Source organism: Pelodiscus sinensis, chromosome 1 (assembly GCF_049634645.1).
Source record: "Pelodiscus sinensis isolate JC-2024 chromosome 1, ASM4963464v1, whole genome shotgun sequence".
Lineage (NCBI taxonomy): Eukaryota > Metazoa > Chordata > Testudines > Trionychidae > Pelodiscus > Pelodiscus sinensis.
The window spans coordinates 88,496,415-88,521,911 of NC_134711.1; the positions used below are offsets into that span (position 1 = coordinate 88,496,415).

Consider the following 25,497-nt stretch of genomic DNA (forward strand, 5'->3'; position numbering starts at 1 on the left):
ACGTAGGAGCAGAACCCAAGCAGCGCAGCACGTGCCTCCTTTGCACTTCATTCCCTGCGAGCCTCCCCCTAACCTGGGGGTGTACACGGGCCCCTGCTAGGCTTCTTGTTTGCCCCTGCCGCACCCCCCCTGCCACGTTTACAGCTTGTTCAGCTGCAGAGAGGGGGAAAGTTAGAACTAACTTTTAGTTCTATAGCTGTGTGGCCCGCGTGGTGTGTCCCTAGTGAGGTGGGACTGTCCCTAAACGGGAGACACCCAGCGGGGTGGTGTCATGTTAACACACCCCTGTCCTTCCAAGACGTGTCCCTGCTTTTCTCTCCTAGCTTTGGTAGGCACACAGCTGCCCGATCATGCTCTCGTTAAAGATATTAGATATTATCCCCTGACAATATGTCCATTTGTCATAACAAGAAGACAACTTTAGGTGGGTAAGTCTTCATCCCTCTTGATTCTGTCTTCTTAGCTGAGATGGCATTCAAACTTTGCCACATGGCAATCAGCCCATGTGTCTGCAGTCTAGGAAGTGCCACTTCTTTATAATTCTTTTGTGAAACCGCAGAAGTGCATTGGTCTTTTGTTTCTTCACCTTGCTGACTTTTTTACATGCAAACTTTAATTGCTGTTTGGATCTCAAATGCAGTTGTGGTAAGTGCTATCAAATATCAGACTGACATTGCCATATTGTGACAACAGGGGATGAAACAAAACTTGAAATAAATGTGGGTTTCTTTAATGTTCCTTGGAACACATGGCAGAACTTGTAGATGGGGATTGTACAACAACTTAACATCACACATCCCCTAACAAGCAGCAGTAACAGTGGGTAAACAGCTGGTTTCTGTGACCACTCTCTTTTATGGGGACCAATACAGCCCCATTGCTTCCATCTGATCCCCCTGTTTGTTTTATCCACTTATTTTCTATGGACTTATACTTTGATTGTAAGATCTTTGGGGCTATGGCTCTTTTTATTATAGCTTTCTGAGGTACTAATTAGGCCCCCATTATTGTGGTATCTGAGCATTTCAGTCTTTAACATATCTGTGATGCTGGCAGGCCAGCTTTGCCAGCTCTTACCAGGGCTTTAGGCTTCAGACCAATACTGACAATTAATTCATTGCTGGAAGCCAGTCTGGGTCACCTGTGTGTTAGTATGCTTAAGGTGGATATTGGACCCATAACAATGTGTTTAGATTTTATGAAATGTTTGTGGTTGCTACATGCATTGATCACCCATAGTATCTTTATTCCAGGTGATCAGGTAATATTTAAGTTTTTGCTTTGTAACTCTAAAATTTTTTTGCTCTGAAACGACAAACCCGTAAGGAGGGATCATCTTGGGTGCGTCTACACTACACCATAACTAGAAATAAAATATGCAATTTGAGCTATGCAAATTGTGTGTATTATTTCTATGCTATTTTGAAATAGCTTATTTTGTCATTTGGCACTGTCTACACAGCACTATGTTTCAAAATAAAACGCAATTCAGAAACGTCCCTTACTCCTTGTAGAATGAGGTTTATAGGGACGTCGGAATAGCAAGCCCAAAATAACAGGCTTGCTATGAAGACACGGGATAGCTGTTTTGGGATACTCTGGTATCCCAAAATTTTGTTGCAGTGTAGACACACCCTCCTAACCATCAAGAAGGCTTACCAAAACTAAATGGGCCACTGTGGACAGCATAATACAAAGACTTACGAAGAGGCTTGATGCAAGAGGACATGCCCCATAAGCCTGGAAGAAGGGAATAAAAATAGTTGACAAGAAAATTTTTCATCTTTTTTGCTGTTTGGACTCTCACAAGGTTAAAGTTATGAAACAGAAGCAGAGATTCTCCAGGTCAAATTGGGTAGCCCTAAAGGAGATTCACAGCTGACAGACTACTACAATTCTGTCACCTAGTGGAGCCATAGACTAACTCACTTGTCTCACATGTCTGCCTGCTTTAACAATGTGGTAATTCTTTTTAAAATAAATCTTTACATAGTTTACTATAGGATTGGCTTTGATGTAAGCATCTTTGATGTAAGACCTAAGGTACAAATTGACTCAAGGTAAATGGAAGGTCTCTTGGAATTGGGAAAATCCTCAATATTTTGTCATTTTTATGCCTAGCAAACTAAGTCCATCTTGCTTGAGTGACAAGATAGTCCCCTTGGACAGATGGTAAAACTGTTATAATACCTTTTAAAGATAACATTTGTTCCTGGATTGGTGAAATCTAATTATGCAACATACCACCAGTTTGGGGTCTCTGTCCTGCTACTTGGCCATCTGCCCTGAGTTTGGCACCCATGGTTGCATGTCACTCCCCACAGCAGACAGTTTCTATTCTTAACAGCATTCCTCTGAGGTAGGGAAAAGCCATTTTACTGATGGTGAATAGATGTACAGAGAGACTAAGACCCAAATCTTCAAAGGCAGTTAGGCATCTCCCATTGTTTCTCTGAAATATCTCTGAGGATCTGGGCCATATCCAAGCTCATACAGGAAGCCTAGAAGAGGAGAGAATTGAACCTGGGGGCTCCCAACTAAGGTTGCCAGGTGTCCGGTTTTGAATGGGACAGTCCAGTATTTGAGCTTGAAAAAATTGAAAAAATAGAAATAAGAACATGTAAATGTCTGGTATTTTCTAAAGAAGATGTAATGTAGATTGTAATGTAATGTCAAGAGTGTCTGGTATTTTTGTTGAAACCATCTGGCAACCCTACTCCCAACTCCTAGGCTAGTGCTGTAGCCACTGGATATGGCTGGTGCATAGCATAGGCTCAGCCCATCCAGGCAATGATGGGAGATCAGTCCAATTGTGCTGGCCAGGGGGTTGGGATTGTTCACAGCTGGGGCTCCTTTAGCCACATGGGAAAGGAGGGTAGCTTGCATGGGGAGAGGGGGCAAGGTCACCTGCCGCCCATATCACTACACAACTGCATGTGTCACAGACACAGGGTGAGTACAGGGCCCGATACAGTAGAAGCTTGGGGGCTCGAGGCTCAACCAGTACAACTATAATCATTAACAGGGCCTTTAGGAACCACAGTCACCTCAAAAGGGGGAGATGCGGCCTTCGCCCTGACTGGCAAGTCATCTCAGTCTCCCCCTGGCATTGGTGGCAGCGATCGCTCCCTCCCCGCGCCTGCCAAGCAGCTGCTCTCCCAGGGACTGGTTGCGCTGATTGTCCGCGCCCGACAGGGCAGGCTCGGGAAGCGGAGGCTGCGGCAACCCCCTGAGAGGCCGGCGGCTTCGCCTCCCGCACCGGGCGCGCCCAGCCACCCCGCCGGGGCTCTGCTCCGCTGCTGACCCCGCCCCTGCCTTTCCAAAGTTGCCAAACCGGTCGGTCAGGTGATCAATGGGCGGGGATCACGTGATTGCCCGCCCTGGCTGGGGTCCCGGCGGAGGGTGAGTTGCTGCAGCGGCTGCTTGGTTGCTACCCGGCGCCAGGACCCCTCCCGGTAAGTGACCCGGCGGGCGCCCGGGCAGGCGCAGGCTGCGGGCGCTGCAGGCGGACGCGGGTTCCGCGCTGGGGGCAGGGCTGGCGCTCTGCAGCCTACATGTGCCTGCAGGGAGCGGGAGTGGACAAGGAACCGGACAGATCCTGCCTGCCCGAGAGGGGTGATTCTTTTGGACGGGGTCTCTGGCTGCACGGTCGTCGACGTGCCTGGGTGAGGGCTGTAGACTTGGGATACTAGTGACTACAGTGCCGGGAGCGCCACACGGGCACTTGAACCAGCTTCAAGGCAGGGTCACCCCTCAAGATGAAAAAATAACTTAGTCACACACATTCAGATGCGGACTAGTGGGCTGGCAGTTAGTGTCAGGAGTGTTCACGGGTGTTCCCTCTAATTTTTTTTATGTCCATCTGTGGAATGAATGTGGTGCCTGTATGCATGTTATGTGTAACACCTCATCTCCATATTGGTGCACATACCACATTCATTCTGCACGTGCATGATCGGTGGTGTAGGTGGGACTGAGGAGTTTGGAGTGTAGGAAGGGGCGTAGGGTTGGGGGCATGAGGACTCAGGCTGGGGATGAAGGGTTTGGCGTGCAGGAGGGAGCTTAGGGCTGGGGCAGAGGGTTGAGGTGCAGGGGTGAAGGCTGTGGTAGGAGGTGCAGTATCTGGGATGGAACTGGGGGTGAGAGGTTTGGGGTACAGAAGAGAGGACTCCCCCCAGTCTTCTCTCACTGCAGGAGAGGAACTTCCTCCAGTTGGGCAGGGAAAAGGCAGTTCTCTTCCTGCTACTGCAAGTCCACGCTGATAGGTATTGGGGGGAGGGGCTGGGAATTTTGTTGTTAAAATTTTGGTCTTTAAGTTGCAGAGCATAAATAGTCCCATGTGACTTGGGAAACCAGTATCACACCCTGAACAGCGAGTAAATGAAATGAATAGTTCACAGTTGTCCCATAGGCTGCCCTATGTTCATTGGACAAGTACGAATAACAAAGATGAGTCACAATCCTGGATAATTCCTGAAACCAGGGCCAAACTTATGAGTTGTGTTGCTCATAATGAGACGTTCACTGGGCTCTAACCCTGGTCAGTTCTTGACCTCTACTGAGACTTCCAGCAGGAACATCAGCTTGCGAAAGCTGTGTTGGTGACTTTTTGCAGTGTAAGCGCAGTCTGGACTGAGATTCTCCAAGGTTCCACCCAGCTCATAGAACGGTCATCAAATGATTACAGCTTGTAATTGCTACTGATTTGGGGCTGATTTGGGATAAATAAACTAAAAGGGTGTGTCTAGACTACATGCCTCCTTCGACGGAGGCATGTAGATTAGCGAGATCGGAAGAGGGAAATGAAGCCGCGATTATTTTAATCGCGGCTTCATTTCCCTCTTCCGATCTCGCTAATCTACATGCCTCCGTCGAAGGAGGCATGTAGTCTAGACACACCCAAAGTTATTTATGACTCCATGTCCTACTTCCCCGGGCCTCAGAGCTACTTATCTCTCCATTGTAAATATGTTTAGATGATTACTGTTGCCAATGTGGGGTCCTCGACCTTCTCAGATCTCTGAGGATTGTTCCCCATTTTATCTTAGCAGACAGTGCAAAATCCAATGCTCGTTAAAGTCAAGGGAAAGACTCCTGTTGATTTCCATGGTGTTGCACTGGGCCCCTACGGAGCCCAGCATCTCAGCACAGCATGGCTGTGTCTACACTGGCATGAATTTCCGGAACTGCTTAAAACGGAATACTATTCCGTTTTCAGTTTTTCTGGAAAAGGAGCGTCTACATTGGCAGGCTGCTTTTCCGTAAAAGCCCTTTTTCCGGAAAAGCGTCTGTGGCCAATGTAGACGCACTTTTCTGGAAAAGAGCCCCGATCGATATTTTTGCGATCGGGGCTTTTTTCCGGAAAAGACTACTGGGCTGTCTACACTGGCCCTTTTCCGGAACAGTGTTCTGTAATAAGGACTTATGCCCGAGCGGGAGCAGAATAGTTTTTCTGGAATAGCGGCTGATTTTGTACAGTAGAGCATCGTTGCTTTTCCAGAAATTCAAGGGCCAGTGTAGACAGCTCGCAGCTTATTCCGGAAAAGTGGCTGATTTTCTGGAATAATTGGCCCAGTGTAGAGACAGCCCAAAAGTCATTTTTTCCTGGGAGGAGTTTGTGACTTGAGAGCCAGATCTTATTTGCCTGCAGGGGGTTCTCTCGTGTGGGAGGACTAAAGGTCGGTATTTCTCTGCTGGGAGCAGCCCAGTCAGTTTGGACATGGTTACAATCTGGCCCCTATACAAGGACCCACTTTTTTCTCAAAGGAAACATGTTGCTTTATAGGACTGGATTGAGATTAATGCCAATTTACCCTGCAGATTACAGATGCACATGACCCTTAGCCAGTGTTCCCTCTCATTTCCTCCATCCCAAGCCAAATGAATGTTCTTACATGCACCAGTGTCAGGGGATGTGTGACACAGAGGGGATGTGTGACATGTCATCTTCATATTGGTGCACCTAACAAAAATTAATGTGGCAGGAGCGGGGCCATGTGGTGCTGAGTGTAGGAGAGGGCTCAAGTTGGGGACAGAGGATTGGGTGCAAGGACTCTGGCTGGGGTGCAGTCTCTAGGGTGGGACTAAGGATAAGGGAGTGGGGATGCAGGAGGAAGTACAGGTTCTGGCCTGAGGGTGTGAGTTTTGGGCTAGGGATGAAGGCTTTGGCGTGCAGGAGGATGCTGAGGGCTCAGGGTAGGGCAGAGCACTGGGGCTTACCTCGGTGGCTCCCTGCTGGAATTAGTGAGCAGGGGTCCCCTTGCTCCCGCAGCACAGTGCTGGGTTTAGTGGGGATGGGAAGCCCCCTGCTTTCTTTCCGGCCAGCTTCAGGGCTTGGGGAGAGATGTCTCTCCCTGCTGCAGTCCTGAGCCCCTGCACAAGGTTTACTAGGAAGCTGTGAGACCACCCAGCTCAGGAGAATTTGGCTCCTAACCTACAATGCACCTCTACTGCTTGCTAGGTTTGCCTTGAATTTCTCTACACAGCTCCGCAGTACAACTTGGTCCTGACAAGGAGCATCCCTTCTCCTGCTATTCTAGTCGACATGGGCCTTCCTGTGCAGCAACAGTAATAGAATCATAGAAATTTAGGACTAGAGAGGTCATCTGAAGTCCAATCCCCTGTGCTGAGGCAGGGCCTAGTACACCTAGACCATACCTGACAGGGGATTGTCCACCTTGTTCTTAAAAACCTTCCACTGATGGGTTTTCTATCACCTCCCTTGATCGCCTATTGCAGAGATGCTGGGCTTATGCTGAGTGCTAAAGAAAAGTGGCACATAGGCAGCCCCATGTGCCTAGACACCAAAAAGAAAAGAGAAGCAGAACTGCTCTGCGGTCTGGGGCTAGAGCACAGGACCAGCTGGAGACACAGAATCATAGAACGCTAGGAGTGGAAGGGATCTCAAGAGGCAATTTAGGCCAGCCCCCTGCCCTCACGGCAGGACCAAGCAGACCTAGACCGTCCCTGTAATCTGTGTGAGGCAAATTGCCATTAATGAAGGGTGAATGGTAGCTAGTCAGGCGTCCATCCAACATGTTATTAAAAACCTTCCACTGATGGGGATTCCACTACCTCCCTTGATAGCCTATTGCAGGTTTTTAGTTATTCTTAGAGTTAGAAAGTTTCTCCTAATATCTAACCTAAATCTCTCCTGCTGCAGATTAATCCTGCTACTTCTTGTCCTCCCTTCAGTGGACGGGGAGAACATCTGATCACTCTCCTCTTCACAAACAGCCCTTAACACATTGAAAACTGTTATCCGGTGCCCCCTCAGTTTTCTTTTCTCCAGACTAAACATGCCCAGTTTTTGTAGCCTTTCCTCGGAGGTCAGGATTTCTAAACCTTTTGTCATTTTGTCACTCTCCTGTGGACTCTCTCCAATTTGTCCACATCTTTCCTGAAGTGTGGCATCCAGAGCTAGATGCAGTATTCCAGCCATGGCCTCGCCAGTGCTGTGGAGTGCTGAACTGAATGAGATTTTGTAACATGGACCCATCTCCTCAGAGAGTACTGAGACCTGCCATGCTTGATTCTTTCTATCTTATTTATCTAGGTATTTATAACGTGTCTGTTGCCCAAGTGTCTGTGGCTGACATTAGTAAAAGCAGCCAGTCTGTACAGCTGCAGTCTCCTCCCTGCTGTCTGTCTGTATCTCTCTGTGAACTTGTGACTGCTTGAAGATTTGATGCCCAATCTCCAGACTACTTCTACACCTTGTGAAACCAAAAGAGGGAACTTAAAAGCCTTGGCCACAGCTAGCTCCTTCTTTCCTATTTAGACCAAGTTCCACTTTCTAGTTGGGCAAGCAAAGCAAGGCCCCACAATCCAGGCAGCAGCATTGCTCTGTCTGCCACTTTGCACCAGATCAATTCCAAAATTTCAAGGAGTGTTCTAGGTTCCATGGGGTAGCACCCTAGTCAGCGGGGTGGCAGCCAGGAAAGCCTCGTTGGCATTGCAGTCAGGCCCACAGAATGCCCATTTGGTGCCACAGGTGCTCTCTGGTAAGCTGTTCTCTGCACATGTAGCAGACAGGGTCAGTCACACACGTTCCCTTCCCCACTCTGGCCATTCCCTTCTCTAGCTGGCCAGTCAGCCCCGCACACTAGTCAGCCCCCATCCTGCAGCCAGGCCCCTTGTCCCCCCCTAAGTTTCCTCTGTGCTGCTGTGGAGCTGCCTAACAAGCCCCGCTCGAGGTGGCTGCACAGAGCGCTGCCTCTCCCTACCAACATCCAGCATGGAACGGCCTGGGCAGAATCATCTCTCTCCTGACCTCGGCAGCTCTGTGGCAAGGAGGGACCTCTCCCTCCTCCAGCCCTGGCAACTCTATGCCAGAGCTGGAACGCCTCCACCCAGCTGCAGCTGCTCTGTGTTGAGGCTGAGTGAGGGGCATCTCCCTCTCCCTGCTCCCTGGGCCATCATGCCCAACCCAGAACTGCCGCTGTCAGGGGGCAGAAACCTCTTCCCTGGCTCCCACCCAGCCTATCCTGGACCTGCTCTGGCTAGAGACAAGTGCCCTTCCCTCAGCTGTGCCTGCTAGAGCTGTGGTGGCAGTAGACTGGTGCCACTCACCTGGCCCGCAGCTGCAGTGATAAGAAAAGGCTGGATAGTCCTCTATCCCTAGGCCAGTTGGCACCCTAAACCCCCCCATCTCCAGGCCCACCCGAGTCTGCACCCCGCCATATGCCCCCGCCCCGAGCCCTCTCCTGTACCTCAACCCCTCAGCGCCAAAATGTGTCCATGTGCAGAATGACTTTTGTTATGTGATACATCACTTCCATATTGGTGCACACAAAAATTATTCTGCCCAGAGATATAAAAATTAGAGGGAACACTGTTGCCCACCACTCTAGCCAGTCCCTCCCCAGTTTTGGCCTTGGTTTGCCTGTGGATTATACACATGGCTTGGCTGCATGAGCAATGAAGTGTGAAGTGTGCAGCCCAGTACAGGAGTGGTCAAAATATGGCCCAGGGTATGTCTACACTACCCTCCTAGTTCGAACTAGGAGGGTAATGTATGCATACCGCACTTGCTAATGAAGCCCGGGATTTGAATTTCCCGGGCTTCATTAGCATAAGCGGGGAGCCGCCATTTTTAAATCCCCGCTGCTTCGAACCCCGTGTAGCGCGGCTACACGGGGCTCGAACTAGGTAGTTCGGACTAGGGTCCTATTCCGAACTACCGTTACTCCTCGTGAAACGAGGAAATTCAAATCCCGGGCTTCATTAGCAAGTGCGGTATGCATACATTACCCCGCTAGTTCGAACTAGCGGGGTAGTGTAGACATACCCCCAGAGACTGGATCCGGCCCATCTGACATTTCTGTCCATCCTGCCATGACTCCAGGCAACCAAGGAAACTTCTCTGGCCATCGCTGGACTACTGGCAGCAGATGGAGCTCCAGACCCTTTTAATCACTGCCAGAGCCCCAGCTGGGCAGTGCTGAAAGGCTGGCTGGGGGAATCTGGCACCTACCCCACCCCTTATACCCCAGGCCCTGCCCTTTCCGGAATCCCAGAGCCGTGCCTTCCCCCATCTTGCTCAAGGACTCAGCAAGTCTGTTTCCCTTCTTAATGCCCATCAGATTTTCTTCTGCTACACATTGAGTGGCTTTCATTTCTTTTACACTTAGGTTCAGTATTTAATATGAAGTAAGTTGTAAGTAAAAGTTTAGCATTTGTGTTATTAATACACATTTTACAAGTGTTCACAAAACAGTTTGCAATATACATTGCCTTCTAAGATAAGCTTTGGATAATCTTGTGTTCAGTTAATTACTGAATTAAGAATACAAGTATCAGAGGGGTAGCCGTGTTAGTCTCAATCTGCATAAACAACAAGAAGTCCTGTGACACTTTATAGAGTAACAGATTTATTGGAGCATAAGCTTTCATGGGCAAAGACCCACTTCGTCAGATGCATGCCATCAGGTGTAGGAAAACTCCTGCTGCTCTCCTGCACCAAAGGTGCAACGCTCTGCTGGCCGGGGTGGCCCTCCATGCTACAGATATTCCCCAGCCGTGCTAGGCTGCTGGTTTGCTGTACTTTGCATCTCCACTCCCTAGCAAATAGCACCCACAGTTTCTTTGCTGCTAACCTGAGCAGACACAGGTAGGAGTTCCACAGGGTGCAGATGAGGAAGAAAGCACCGTTTTTGCACAGGTGTAGGGGTGCAAGAACAATCTATACAGTGGGGGTGCTGAGTGCCACTTAACCAAACTGTATATGAGGGGAGCCATTTCAAGCCAGGGGTGCAGCAGCATCCCTAGCACCCTTTGTTCCAGCACCTATGACCGTGTTCAACACTTTCAATCCCAGCTATTTGAAAATAATGTCAGGGCCCTCTAATTGTGGGCTTTTTGAAATCTCCTGATTTTAAGCCAAAAATATTAACTTTGGGGTTCTTTCAGTCTTTGGGAGATATGGCTTTTAGGGGTCACATTCTCAAGCTTTTCCTACAGCCATGAAGCCCTGGGAGTAGGGATGTGAAGGACAAGTCGACTGTCTGATAAGCAAATGCTTATCAGATAGTCCACTAGTAGCTGCCCCCCTTGCTGCCTCTATCAGAAAGAGGCAGCAGAGGGGGAAGGGGGGAAGAAGAGGGGTTACTTTAAAGCAGCACTGCCGCTTGAAACCTGGGGCTCCACATAGTGCTGCTGTTTTGAAAAGCTGCGTGCATCTCGGGGCCAGCTGAGGTGTCCTCAGGCTGCAGGTGACGTTTCAAAGTGGCAGCGCCGCGTGGAGCCCAGTTTCCCAAAACTTTTTGTTCATCCCAGAGTGCCAGCACCTCCAAAGGGAACAGTTGGAAGGCACGAATGGCTAGAGCGTTATGCAGAGCGGGGAACAAGAAATGGGAGCAGAGGTTCTGGAGAGGTTAGGGAGCAAGGAGATGTTTATGTGGAAGGAAAATGAGGGGAATCAGTACAGATTCAAGAAGAGCAGAGAGACCTGATGCTGGCAGAAGGAAAGGGAGACTATTCTGGCAGCAAAGGGGGTTAAGTGGCCTGGAGGGAAGCAGGCAGGGGATGGCTGAAGAGGAGGAAGAAGCTGTGGCCAGGTGAGGACACAGTCTAGAGATGTAGTGTAGATAAGCTGCAGGCTCTGACTGTAAACAGTGCATACGAAAGCAAATACGTTTCTTCCACTCAGCCTGTTATAGAAGGTCACCTAAGGCAGAAGTGAGGATCAAAGATTAGAAAAAAAAAAAACCAAGCCAAGTACATGACCAGGTGCGTGTGCACTGCACTGTAAACTCGGGTCTGTGGGATCTGGGCTTTGTGTTTGTAAAGCTACGCTTGAGAGCCCACACAGCATGGCAGGCCCAGGTTTGCAATTGCTGGCCCCAGGTCTCACAGCCCTGCTGACACGTCCAAACTGCACTGCACTGACCTTCTGACTCAGATCTGCAGCTTGAGCTGCGCTCATACAGCCCAGGTGCTGAGGGCTTACTGTCTCAAGTCAGGCTGACTTGTGTGTGGACAGAAGCAGGGCTGAGGCTCAAACCCAAGTCAAAGCCTGGGCTTAGTATGCTGTGTTGACACTAGGGATCTTAAAATTCATTTATTCAAGTGAATATATAACCCCTGACGTTTTCATCAGTTACACACTGGTGGGGGGCATTCGGTTCCCTGGAAGCTGGTACGTGCAGGGACCCAATTTAAAAGCCAGCTGCTGGCAGATACTGGCTCCTGCCTGCTCCCCCACACGGCTGCATCTAACACAGAGACAGCAGTGTGTGGGGGGGGAGGGTGGCGGGGGGGGCACAGAGGAAGGGCTGTGTGTAACCATGCACATTAACCTATGAGCAGTTTCACATCCCTGGTAGACACCCCGCCCCCATGTCTGCACACCCTGTCATGTGTCTTTTCCCATCACATTTGTGGCCCAGAATTAACAAAGAGCAAAAAGAAGCCGTGAGCCAGAGAACGCTGCATCCCCCTCAGGACAGCAGAAGCAGAGTTTGCCACAGTCCAGCAAAAGCCAATAGTCCAGCGCAGTGAGCGTATTCTGTGTCTCTCATCAGCATTTATCCCTAGTTCCAGAGCAATGAAGCTGGCAGCCTTTGTCTCTGGCCTGGCCCTAGTGGCCTGTGCCCTGGCTCTGGAGAACGGGCTCATGCGGACGCCCCCGATGGGCTGGCTGGCATGGGAGAGATTTCGCTGCAACATCGACTGCAAGACCGACCCTGACAACTGCATCAGGTGAGCGAGGCAGCACTGGGGGCTGCCTCTGGAGATGAAGGGGGAGGAGGGAGACAGGGCAAAATGGCTCCCACTTTTGGCTCACCCTGCAGCCGAGGGCACCATGAGGCATTCCCCTGCGTTCCCTTGGTGTGTCGATAGCAAGAGCATCACCTTTCCGTAGTGCTCTGTTTGAATAGCTTTTGGCTTTTCTGGAGAGCACAGGCAGAAGGGGGACTTTGAACCTTGGGCTGAGCCATTTCCACTTCATCTCTTCCCCCCTATTCAGGGACACTTAGGCAGAGTCTGTCCCTCTCTGTCCCCTCCTCTCCCTCACTCAGTCCCCATCTTTGTCTCTCCCCCCCCCCTCTTCCCCCAAGCCATTTGGCAGCTGGGAAAAATAAAAGGTGTGGATGGAGCAGAAACATCTGGGGAGTGAAGGAGGTGGCTGCAGAGGGGTTGTGTTGTGGCATCGTCTGAGGTGAGAAAACTAGACTCCTTTCATGCAAGACTCAAGTCAGATGTGAGGCAAAGATCACTAGCCCCCTACACCATCACGTCTCCAGGCCGAGAAGAGTCTTTTTAAAACATTGCGAAAGCGATAGACGGAAGGAGGAAATGGCTGCGCTGGGTCGGTGTGCTCTGTCTCTGCCTCCCACCACTAGCAGCACTGACGTCTCATGTTTCAGAGGAAGACTTAAATTGTCATAACACCCTCAGTTGTGCCGTGTCACATCCTAGAGATACACTTCTTGACCCTGGCTGGAGGGGGATTGGAGAGTTCCACTGTGACCTGAAGCCACAGGGTTGACATCCCTGTTAATTGTACTCCAGCTGGCGTCTCAGCGTTTGCTGTTTTTATTCATGGAAATGTCAGATCTAATTTGGGAATCTCCTGCTGGGATTCCATTCAACAGACGGGCCTTTCAACACCCCCCATAGAAACAAGGCACATTATTTTAAGGGGAGGGACAATGTTTCCTTTCCCTCCAGCATCAGAAGCACACCCGCGGCCCACACACTGTGGTGAATCAGAGCGCTGCTCATTTCTGCGCTAAGGCCTTCTGTGGTTAAAGCAAAGACCAAAGGGGAGTGCCAGCCTGAGTCCTGGAACGTGATCAGCCTGCCCCTCCACCCGGTAAAATGATCAAGGCAGCCTGGATTCCCCTCCTTGCTCTTTGATCCTGCTGACAGTCGGGCAGGATAGAGGACAGCAAATTAGACAAGAACTTGCCTCGAGGCAGGGTTTCAAAAGGGCTTGGAGATGAGTGTGCAGAGATATCGCAGTGGGGGTGGCCCGCAGGGATTGCTGATTTATATATAATATGAATGAGCCACAGCCATGTATTTCTGTACACTGAGCTGGTCTATGGAATCGGACGTTCCTGTCACTGTGACCCTTGCACAGGTTCCCTCCCTCCCTGTGGTCATTCTGGGACACCCCCTCACAGGAGGTCAGCTCAGACCACGAGCTCTTCTGCCTGGGCACCTCCCCATCTCTGGATGCGAACATAATACAAATCATAACTCCAGCCGCTCCCCAGAGGGGTGGACAGAGACTCCCCCTCTTCTCCTCCCACCCATCATCAGTATTTGAAGCTTGTCCATTCTCCTTGTGAAAGTTGGTGCCTGGCTTCCCCTTCCCCCCGGGCTTTTCCACTCAAGGAACTCCTTGCTGTGCCACCTACACAGGAGTGCCAGCCCTGGGGGAATCAGTGACCATACTACTAGCTGGCAAGGGATGGAAAGCCAGAGGCATGAAAGTAAATAAAACAAATCCCAGCAATAGAGCGGCACACCAAAAACAACAGCCTAACAAAGGGGGAGGTGACTTTAGTAGGAACAGGAAGCTAGGATCTAGGGAAGGAAAGGGTTTGGGTTAACTAATTGATAAACAAGCTATTTACCCACCTCCAAACACGTTCAAACTTCTCCAACCCTGTCTTCCCAAGGAAGATGCTGGGCTGAGGTGGTGCATCTGGAGATGGAGTGGTGCAGCGCTGTGGCACTGGCTGATGGCAGTGAAGTCACCTTTGGTTTTAGTTCACCCCTGGTAGGGAGGGTGCCGCCACTCTTCCCTGGCCTGGATTCCTCAGCTGGCTTTTTGTGGCAGGTGTGGGACTGGACCAGTCTGTGTCTAGATATTGGTCCCCATGGTGCTGGAGCCTGACCTGTGCAGTTAGAGTTTCAGAGCAATGGGACTTCAGTGATGATTCCCTGATTTACACTTGCTGGCTCTCTCCTTGTCATTGGTCCAATGGTCTGTCTGGCCACGCCCAGATCACCTCATGCAGAAGCCTCTCAAGTCCCTGGTGTCCCCAGCTAGCTCCTTCTGCCCCTGTCTCTAGCTCCAAGCAGGCTGGGAATGGGGTGAGGGGATTTTGGGAGGTATGAATTGTAGCTTTTTTGGTAGGGCTCCCTGTAGCTGAGGCTGGAGCCCAGGAGCTGCGAAACTGCAGGTGTGGGTTGTATGGCCAATGTGGGAGGGGACTAGCCCCTCCCCATATAGGCCTCGAGATCCCCACCGACAGTTCCGTGTGCTGTTCTGGGACCCTGGTAACCAAGAGAGATTGAGAAACTGGAGGGCAGTTAAAGAACAAAACTGCTGATGGGCTTGGTAGGCATGACTAGAAAGAGCAAATGGACAAAATGTGCCTGCACTGGCCACATGAGAATTGAGGGAGGAAACAGCAAGGCAAGTAAAGAGAGGGAGGATAATTCAGTGGTTTACACTAGTCTGAGGTGTGGGTTCAGTTTGCTGCTCCCCACAGATTTCCTGTGTGACCACAGATTTCCTCTGCTCCCCTATCTGTGAAATGGGGAGACTAGCATTCTCCTAGCCCAGGGGTGTTGTGAGGATCGATATATTACAGCTTGTGAGGGGCTCAGATCCCACAGCCACTGAGGGCAGAGAAGTTCCAGCTCTGAGAGCTGTAAAGAGGCATAACAGGAACCATTTCTTATTGATGAGATCAGGTGGACAAGGGAATAGACTCTCAAGGGAAGTGAACATTGCTGGAGTCCTTTAAAACTGGACTGGAGAAAGGCTTTAAGACTCTGCTGTGGAGACCAGACCCCTGCAGTGCCAGGGGAAGATATAACCAACAGGCCTTTTCCATCTTGGTTAACGGTTGAATGACCCGTTGTGTGTGAACGGTTTGTGCTGCAGCCTTTGGGGAAAAAGAGGAGCAGGTGTTAAGTGCGGTTATTAGTGGGTTTGTTTGTTTTGTTACCTCTGCTTGCTCTGCACCTGTTCTTTCTCTCCTCATCCTCGGGGCAGTGAGAAGCTCTTCGTTGACATGGTAGATCGTCTAGCGGACGATGGCTGGAAGGAGCTGGGCTACGTGTACGTGAACATAGACGATTGCTGGATGGCGAAGAAGCGGGATGCAGCAGGGCAACTGATCGCAGATCCTGAGAGGTTTCCCCACGGGATCAAAGCCTTGGCGGATTACGTGAGCGGATCCTTTTGATGTAAAGGCCAGATCCCGAGAGGGAAGGGACCATGGGGAGCATAGAGGGTTCTCAGTATTTCAGCCACTTGTGGCTTTGAGGCCCATGACCTGTGAGATGTGGGAGGTGATGCTCTAGAGCAGTTAGCGATGCTGAAGCTTTGTCCACTCTGACACATTTCCTCCCCCCCAACACATACCTCCCTGAGTGGCAGCCAGGGAAGCGGACGCGCTCTTACAGCCCTTTACTTCACACAGGCACACTCCCGGGGGCTGAAGTTAGGCATCTATGGAGACCTGGGCACGTACACTTGCGGGGGCTACCCAGGCACCACGCTGGACCGGATCAAACAGGATGCTCAGACCTTCGCAGAGTGGGGTGTAGACATGCTCAAGCTGGATGGCTGCTACTCATCGGAAGAAGTTCAGGCCCAAGGTGAAGACTGTGTCTCCCGGCCTGAGTGGACTGAGACCCACACCACTCTGTCCCTGTCCTCAGTGTCAGAAACTGGGAGGACATCTCGCAGCCTGTGGGCCACCCCAGACGGGGGCTTCTGCATGTATCGGGGCAATGGGACTGCCATCTCAATTCCTAATCCCCATCTCCAGAACCAATAGGCTGATTCTCATGGTGCTTCCCTTGATATGCCAGGGACTCTGGGGTGGTCTCTGACGACCCTGGAGGCATGTTTCAAGAGGGATGTGTTGAATGGGGACCGGTGGCTTGGTAAAAGGCCGAGAACACCTCTGCTAACGGGCAGGAACCTACATTGTGTTAGGTTCATTTCCTTGTGCCTCCCATTCTGGACCTTCATCTCCGAGCTAAGTCCCTAGCTGGGATTTTAGCAGGTATTCAAGATGCTTGCTTCATACTGGGGCTACAGAGCTTTCAGAAACTAGCCTTGCACATGCCTAGGAGGCTGTCTGGGGAAGTGGGGAGTGGGAAGGGAGATTGGCCATAAGGCAGATCAGTTTTTCTCCAGAAATCCTATAGGTGGCCAGAGAGTGGCTTGTCTGATGGATCTGGGTTTTGGTGGGCTACTCTGTGTTTTGGCAGTGTTGGTGGGGGAAGTGGGGTTTCAGCCTCATGAGTATAGGTAGAGAAGCCTTCAAATTTTTGAGTCTTAAGGAAGGCAGCTTCTATTATTTTCCTTTCCTCCCCCACCCCATGCTGCTTTCTTTCTAGTTCTGTCACTAGTGCCAGTCATCTCCTTAACCAACTGGATTTCTTGTCTCACAGGCTACCCTAAGATGGCAATGGCCTTAAATGCAACAGGTCGTCCCATTGCCTATTCCTGCAGCTGGCCAGCCTATCGGGGAGGACTTCCACCTAAGGTAAGGCTCACTGGAAGCTTCCTTTAGTTTTCCTCCAACAACACGTCTAGAGTACATTTTATTGACAAAGGAGGATATACAAATTCCTGTGGAATTTGCATATCTTCTTCCGATTGCTTTTTCCAAACCGGGTCTTTCGAAAGTGAAAGTAGTCTGGATGCAGGGTTTTTTTAAAAAAAAAAAAACCCTTTTTCGAAAAACCACGTTAACCTCCTTTTTTAAGGAAGAGTGGTTTTTCGAAAAAGGGTTTGTTTGTTTTTTTTTCCCGGAAAAAAACGTGACCAATCTACTTTCACTTTCGAAAGACCCGCTTTCAAAAAAGCAATTGGAAGAAGATATGCAAATTTCCACAGAATTTGCATATTCTCTTTCGAAAATAAAACGTCGTCTCGACATGCCCCGAGTGTCCTGTACTGACTGTCCTGGGGGGAGCTTTTATGTAGCGTTGTCTGAATTCGTAACATCTTCGTTTCCTCCCTGCCCTCTGCTCCAGTTGCTGTGATGGCCGTGTCGGCATTGCTCTCCGAAAGGGAACATGGGCTGGCAGACCGGGTGTGGATCCCTGTGGAAGGATGTCAGGTTGGGGTGGGAGAGGAAGGGCAGTGGTACCAATCTGTGGTGTTAGTGAAAAAGGACGCTCCTGAAAAGTGGCAACATCTACAGGAGAATCACTGGAGCTAAATGTAGAGCAGAGGCCTGTGGGACACCTTTTTCCATCCCTATCCCAGCCAGCCCAGACTCATTCCCTACCATGTGTTCTTCAGGGCACTGTCCAGTTTTAAAGGACTCCAATGATTGGCCTTCCCCGGGGGACTCCTCCACAGTGGAGCATGAGTTTTCCCTTAGCTCGCTCCCCTTCCACCTCTGCCCCACCGCGTTCTAGGCCTTTGTGTCACCAGTTCTCAAGGATAGCCACTGTGTCCTCCCCCACCCCCACTTGCCTCTAGCTGGTTAGCTAGGCCATTCACCTGTACCCACAAATCAGGCCCCTGGCCCTGGAGTCACCTTGGGTGTGTCTAGACTACAGAGTTTTGCCGACAAAAGTGGACTTTTGTTGACAAAACTATACCTGCGTCTACACTACCGCTGAGTTCTGTCGACGCTGGTAAACCTCATTTTACGAGGCATAACGCCTTCTGTCGACAGAGTTTCTGTCGACAGAAGGTGTTATTGCATATAAACTGTCCTTTGCATCTACACTACCATGTCGACAAAGCAGCTTGCTTTGTTGACAAAACTGAATGTAGTGTAGACGCTCTTTGTCGACAGAAGTTTTGTCGACAGTATCTGTCGACAAAACTTCTGTCAACAAAAGCCTGTAGTCTAGACGTACCCCTTGTACTGCACTTCTCTGAATTCCCACTCATCCATCAAGACTGTCTTAAATCTGAGCCCAGTGTTCCCAGTGAGTCTTGCTGTCAGCCTCTGAACTAGCGATGGAATGTACAGTGTATGCAGGGGAGGAGTACTGGTATTTTTCCCCCTCCTTTTTTCCATGCGTCTTTCTCAACCGTCCCCATGACAAAGGATGACTCCTCAATTCTGCGCGTACATCCTCTTTCTCTCCTCCCTCAACTGCCCCCTTCAACCATCTTGTTCTCTTCCAGGTGAATTACACCCTTCTGGCAAACATCTGTAACCTCTGGCGTAACTATGGTGATATTCAAGACTCGTGGAACAGCATCCTCTCCATTGTGGACTGGTTTTCAGCGAACCAGGATGTGCTGCAGCCGGTGTCCGGCCCTGGCCATTGGAATGACCCAGACATGGTAACTTTGGGCTGTTGATGGTGGAGGGAAGGATCACCAGGGATTTCCTGTCTAGAAGCAGGGTGGAGAATGGTTGGCGGCAGTTCATGAACTCTTCGAACACCATACAGGCCTAGAGTTCCGTAGACTGCCACAGCTGCCTAACCCCTCCTCCATCCTGGTCAGCATCCCTCGTTCAGCATGAAAGGCCCTAGCAGAGGGGCAAGGTGTGTGTGGGGTTTAAACGTATTAGTATTTCAATTAATGAGTATTTAACATCCGTGAGCATGGATGTGGCTGGACACCTTTATGGTCGTGTTAGTTGCTAGCCAGGAATCCAGTGATCATTCTCCATGGCTGGGCCCTGCACTGACTGCAGCATTTGTCTTGTTAATTTGTCCTTCTGCTCTTCCGCTCTCTCTGCCCCACCCGCTGCTCCCCTTCTGTGCCACAGCTGATCATTGGAAACTTTGGCCTCAGCTATGAACAGTCCCGATCCCAGATGGCTTTGTGGACAATGCTAGCGGCCCCACTCTTCATGTCCACCGACCTGCGCACCCTCTCCCGCAGCTCCAGGGAGATCCTGCAGAACCGACTGATGATCAAAATCAACCAGGACCCCTTGGGAATCCAAGGACGCAGGGTCCTTCAGGTATAGAAGGAAGCGTGTGGGAATACAACAGCATAGGGGCCTGGGAGAGGGGAGTGGATGGGAGAACAGCCGCTGAGAGGTACTGGCTGGGTAGCAGGGGAGAAGGAGAGCCGAGCCTGGGAATGGCTGGGGATTTTTGGAATTAGCACAATATTGGGGGAGGCCTCCATAAGGAAAGAGGAGGTCCCGTTTCCCCCCCGGCAGGATTGAACTAAGACACGCTTGTTATTAACAGCTCTAGTATTCCCCTCCTCCATTCCTTCCCTGCCGGACTCGGCTGCTTTGTTTGTCCTCCCATTCCCCGTTTGTCACTTGGTTTGGAGAGGGTTAATCTTGGGTTTCTGGGACCCTCTGGCAGTGAAAGAGAGGCCGTCAGATAATCCCAGTTCACTCCCTCCTGCTGATGCCCGATGTGTAGGTGCTGGGCACCTCCTGCCCGACACAGAGACTCGATCAGCCCTGCTCCTAGGCCCCTGCCAGGGCAGAGTCATGAGCCATCCCGAGAGCTGGTGAGCATTTGTGGGAGCGGGTGGCAGGTGCAGGGAGAAGTGCAGAGAAACTGGAGATGCACCTAGATACCCTCTTTCTCTCTAGGAGAAGGCTCGGATTGAGGTATTCCTGCGCCCGCTTTCCCACTCAGCCAGCGCCCTGGTTTTCTTCAGCCGGCGGACAGACATGCCGTACCGCTACACCACCTCCCTCAGCAAGCTCAACTTCTCCGCCAGCGCCGTGTACGAGGTGAGACAGGAAAGCCCAGCAGGGCCCATTCCAAATGCCCTTGCCATGCAGGCCCCTTAGAGTGGGGAGTGCAGACGCCACATTCACACACAATGCACTGAGGTGCAGAGTTCCCCTCCTGCAATGTGCCCTGCAATGTGCCCCTGAATGTAGTGTTTGCCTGACCCCTCAGCCTCACACAACACGTAGCACTGGTGGAGACCACAAGCTGCCAAGCCCCCAGCCCCAGTTACATCCACCCACTGGGAATGGGGCCTGCCCCTCCCCAACAGGCATTCCAGGGATTAGCGTGGACTCTGAATGCTGCTGTCCTGAACGCAGGCAACTGGGTCCTTTCTGGTGTGGAAAGCTCCTGCCCCAGTTCTCTCTCCAAGATGGTGCTGGGGGGCGGGGGCAGTGATCAGACCAAATCACTGACCAGCCTGGCCCAGGAACTTTGTTTGGCAGTGTGGTTGCAGGTAGGCTGTCGTCCCCTGGCTCTCCCCAGCTACAGTGGATCAGGCTTGCTCAGGGTGTGAACAAGAGATTTCTAGTAGGGATGGTGGGGAGGTTGTTATTGTGTCTTGGGTTTTCTGGGATCAGTCTGGTTCTTGGGGGTTTTTAACTGGAACCGTTCCCACTCCTGCAGCCTCTGATCAAAATCCCTCTGGGCTGGATACAGTGGTCTGCCCTTGTTGCGTAGCGTTACTGTGCCCTGCTGTACACTTGCTTATTTGGCCTGCAGGGGTGGGGGTGGGGAAGGAGCTACACTTCCAAGGCAGATGAGAGATCCCAGTATGTAAATGGGGTTTAAAGTACTTTGGGATGAGACACGCCATGGAAACAACCATGTCTCTTCCAGGCCCAGGACGTGTACAGCGGCGGGATCATCAGTGGCCTGAAGGCTGAAGAGAACTTCACTGTCATTGTTAACCCCTCGGGAGTAGTCATGTGGTACCTCTATCCCACAATGTACCTGGAGCAACCCTGGAACTTGGTCAGACAGCACCCCCAGGAGAAGGGCTTCAATCCGTTTGACCTGTGAGGGGACCAGCATTGGTGTTATCAAGCCTCCTATTGGGTACATGTTTCTCTCTGTCCAGGAGTGACTCCCATGGGTGTGCCAACATTTCATGGGGCGGGCGTTTTCCTTGCTTACAGCACAGCTAATGATCTACACTTGACCTCTTTGTGCCTTGATTTTCCTCTCTCTCAACCAGGGAGAATGGTTACCTACCTCCCAGGCGTGAGATGAGGGTTGATTCATTTCTGACTGTAAAGTGCTTTGAGACCCTTCCCTGGATTGCAGAACATGGCTCCTGTGGGCATCCGCTAACTCTCAGGACTTAAACTTGGTTTTGATCCCTACTAGAGTAGTAGCAGCTCATTGAAGAAGTCCTTTCTCCTACATTTGCAGTAGGGCTATAGAGCTGACCAAGGATGTTCCTGTCACGCGCGAATCTCCGTGGAGATGCGATAGAAGCAATCACATGTTCCATGGCCATTTCCTTCACTTTGAATTTTCATTCTATCAATCAGCAGAACTGGAAGTGAATGAGTTGTGAAAATATTGGCTCCTTCAGGAGGCAGCCTTGTCCTGGAGCCAGAGCAGGGCCCTGGGACTTAGAAACACCTGAATTTCAATGCTGCCTCTGCCCGTGCCCAGGAGCTGCTAGAGGCTATGTCTGCACTAGCCCTGCTATAGTGATGCTGCTATGGAGCTGCAGCCCTGTAGCTGCTTCCTGCACTGAGAGGTGGGGCTTTTTCTGTTAGTGGTGTTAATCCACCTCTCCCAACAGGCAAGTGGATGGAAGAATTCTGCAACATCAATAGAAAGGCCTAGGCCAACCTAACTGCAGTACTCAAGGTGTGTCATAGCCACAAACAATGTAGTTAGGTTGATCTGATTTTTAAGTGTAGACTAGTAGATCTCAACCCACGCCCCATTCAGCACAGCTTGTGGCACATGTGACACCCTCCGGGCCGTTCTTGTAGCATAAAGGTTCTGTGTGTAAATATGGCTCATATAACACAGAGAGCTGCATCAGCAGACTGCAACGGGAAATAAATTGAAAACCACTGGGCTATGTCTAGACTGGCATGATTTTCCACAAATGCTTTTAACGGGAAAGTTTTTCCATTAAAAGCATTTGCGGAAAAGAGCATCTAGATTGGCACTGACGCTTTTCCGCAAAAGCACTTTTTGCGGAAAAGCGTCTATGCCAGTCTAGATGCGGTTTTGCACAAGAAAGCCCCGATCGCCATTTTTGCCATCAGGGCTTTTTTGCACGAAACAGTTTTTAGCTGTCTACACTGGCCCTCTTGCGCAAAAACATTTCTGGAAAAGGGCTTTTGCCCGAACGGGAACATCAAAGCATTTGCGCAAGAAGCACTGATTTCGGACAGTAGAACATCAGTGCTTTTGTGCAAAATCAAGCGGCCAGTGTAGACAGCTGGCAAGTTTTTGTGCAAAAGCAACTGCTTTTGCGGAAAAACTTGCCAGTCTAGATGCAGCCCTGGTGTAGTAGAACAAGCTTTAGTTTCCTAGTCTGTAAAATGTGGACAATATCACTCAGACCTGAATATTATTAGTCCTGTTTACATCTTCCACATGCCCTGCAAACAGGAGCTCGATCATCACAGAATCCCAGCCTGGGTGAGGCTGAATATTAGCACTGCCCTAGTGCTAGATACTGAGGAAAGAGACTGTCCATTACAGCACTGGTGGAGCAGAAACTAAACAGGGTTCCCCAACTGCTGCTAAGTCCAGCCTGCCTCTTCAGTTAAGTCACAGAACAGGCTGGAAACTTAAAATGTTCTCCACTGATTATGCCGTGTTCACACTGTCAGAAAAGCACCCGCGCTAACTGTACAGAGCTTTGCTAACTGAGAAAGCAAGCCCCTACACTGCCTGGTTCATTGCTTGATGGGGGCTCAGAAATGCTTGTGCCCCCACAATCTTGTCCAGCTGAAAATCATTTCATGTTAGCACCAGGGTAACCCAGCAACTGCCTTGGCTGTTCCTGCTGGATGGAGCCAGGCTCTCTTCCTTTGCTAGCTGTCCCACCTTCCAGGATTTTTCAAATAAAGGCAGGTCCATGCATACTTGGAAGTCTCCCTGACCAACAGCCTTTTAGCTACTAACACGCTGCCAGGTTAGGAGCCTGTCACTTGCAGTAAGGCCCCACACCCACATCTGGTTGCACTCCATTGTCTGAAAGGAAACCCTGTTGCTGTATGTCACACTAAGTTGTGCTAGAGAATTATTGTATTTGCTTGTTGGCAGTGGAATGTAGTAACAGGAAGAAAAACAACCTATTGTCTCCATCCCAGCTAGGCCTATGCTGATAGCAAAAGGGCAGGGGTAGCAGGGTGTGGGCTTAGCTCCTCATTAGTGGAAGAATATTTCAGAATGCCAGGGGCCCCTCCAAGCTGGATGAATGTGACAGACGGCGGCATGTGGTTTGGCCATGGAAGGGAATATATGGACTAGCAAATACTAACTGGATGGTGCAGGCACTTTGCAACAGGGCTCTGAGCCAGGCTTTGTGTGTGCACACCAAGACACACGCAGATGGCTGCCTGCTGTAGTAGGAGGTACTGTTGATACAACGGGAAATGCCTGTGCTTTAAAAAGCTGGGTACTGACTCACTGCTAGCGGAGCTGGCCTTGGTCATTTTGGACCAAACTGCAACAGTCTTTCAGTAGGTGATCGTCCCCATGCAACATAAGGGATAGCTGTTTGTTAGTGCGCTGCAAGCTGCAGGGCCAGCCTGGGGCATTTGGGAGAATCTCTAGCCCAGTAACGGACAACCTTGGCTCCCAGTGGACCTCAAGAGTGTCACAAATCAAGATGGTCTTTCCCCATAGGTTAGTTTTGCTCACAGCATTTGCCAATGGAACCAGAGCAGTGCTCCAATTGGCTGCAGCTCTCTCAGTCAATGCTGGGCAATCAGCACGCTCCTCACTTCACGTGCCCTTTTTTTAATGTGTGTCACTTTTGAGATACCAATAGGAAAAAACTATGTGGATGGAAACCAGCAGAATCAGGCAACTCTGTGCATGGGCAGTGGTAAACAACGGGCTTGCAGGCCACACACACAACTGGGATGGGCCAGACCTTATCCACCACTGCTCTCATCTCTCAGCCCTCTCCCCTACCTGCAGAAGTAGATGCAGCTGCTGTTCCCTTTCCACTTCCGCAAGCTGATAACACCGATTTCCAGCTGTTTAGGTTTTCTGAGGTTTTCTCTGCAAGGAAAAGGGTTAGCACCTGCTGTAACAGCCATTTTGCATTCCCTAGGGCCCCTCCACTCCCTAGTCAGCAATGGGAAGCGGGGCATAGCCCAAGCTATACAAAACCAGCCGGGTACTTGTGATAAACTCTACATTGTTTTCCAATTAAAGCAAATGAAGGACCAGTTGCACTTCCTGCCCATTCAAAAGGTGCCTGCTGTGCACTTGAGCACTGTCAGCAAGCCTGTAGTTTCTAGCAGTTTCATTTTTAACTAGAGAAGCCAGGCACATCTCTTTTATGGTAACTGCTGTCTAACAAGGCAGCATAAAATGCGTTACCGTTCAGATTTGTAGAGTGCCATAAAAGCCACCCAGGGAAAGGTGACTATACATTAGAGCAGGGGAGCTGATGCAGACTGGGACCTAGTTTGAAAGCATTTATGGGGCAAGGTTATTTCTCCATGAGGACTCAGGCTTTGCTGCCACAATCAGATTAATTTTGTAATTAAGACTCCTCTTTTAAACAGGTCACTTGGTCTACAATAAAAACAAATTTAAGATTATCTCTTGCTGCGTAAGAGTCGCTTAAGTTTCCCTTTTATCCTTGCCTCAAGAAGAGAATCTAGCAAGTCAAGCGATGAGGTATGGGGCCCACTGTGTCCCCACTTGGACTTGGAGGGGAGGGAAGGCGGTGGTAAGAGAGGCCCTAGGTTCAGTGTAGGACCTGTATAAACAGAGCAATCCTTCTGTGGACTTTGTCATCAGCCAGAAAAACATCCCCAGAGCAACAGTAGAGGTGCCTCCCGCACCCACTAGCTGTATACAGAGTTGGAGCAGACAGCCCGAGGGCAGGAGTATCTGTCCTTCCCAACAGCTTGCACTGAGAGATGCTCAAAGAATGACTTAAGCTTTCCTCTGTCCCATTGCCCCACAGGGTATTCAGTGTAGGCTGCGGAGCCAGCCAAGCTAAGTGCAGGCAACAACTGGCTGCTGTTACACTTTTGTAGCCTTTCATTTTTCCTCCTCTCTCCTTGCACGACCTTTGTAGCGTTGCAAACCAAGGTATCAGTAGAGAGCCCGCCAGTGGAAATGTGGCACAGGGACCCAGATAGGACAGCAGCCAGTTTCACAGCAGATGGGACCATAGGCACAGACTCCATCTCTTACAACTTGGAG

The 25,497-nt window shown here is 50.5% G+C and overlaps 1 protein-coding gene across 4 annotated transcripts; it reads left to right on the plus strand.

Annotated features, from left to right (window-relative positions):
• The first annotated feature begins 308 nt into the window (after window positions 1–308).
• NAGA (alpha-N-acetylgalactosaminidase) lies at window positions 309–24,884 on the plus strand. Of its 4 annotated transcripts, none has more exons than XM_006120517.4 (9): window positions 309–424; window positions 12,037–12,201; window positions 15,461–15,635; window positions 15,891–16,068; window positions 16,873–16,967; window positions 18,575–18,736; window positions 19,170–19,367; window positions 19,962–20,105; window positions 20,947–24,884. In XM_006120517.4, exons 2-9 carry the CDS (start codon window positions 12,047–12,049, stop codon window positions 21,127–21,129), a joined length of 1,290 nt encoding a protein of 429 aa, XP_006120579.2. In that variant the 5' UTR covers window positions 309–424; window positions 12,037–12,046; the 3' UTR covers window positions 21,130–24,884. The 4 variants fall into 4 exon arrangements, with proteins under 4 accessions (XP_006120579.2, XP_075791902.1, XP_006120577.2 ...); XM_075935787.1 differs by having other exon boundaries at window positions 339–428; XM_006120515.4 differs by lacking the exon at window positions 309–424 and adding an exon at window positions 3,302–3,455.
• The last annotated feature ends 613 nt before the right edge of the window (window positions 24,885–25,497 follow it).

Coding starts and splice junctions, on each gene's coding strand:
- NAGA (XM_075935787.1), top strand. CDS start 391: ATGTCCATTTGTCATAACAAGAAGACAACTTTAGGTGG. Junction 18,737..19,169: donor ATTGGAATGACCCAGACATG/GTAACTTTGGGC, acceptor TCTGTGCCACAG/CTGATCATTGGAAACTTTGG. Junction 20,106..20,946: donor CCGCCAGCGCCGTGTACGAG/GTGAGACAGGAA, acceptor TGTCTCTTCCAG/GCCCAGGACGTGTACAGCGG.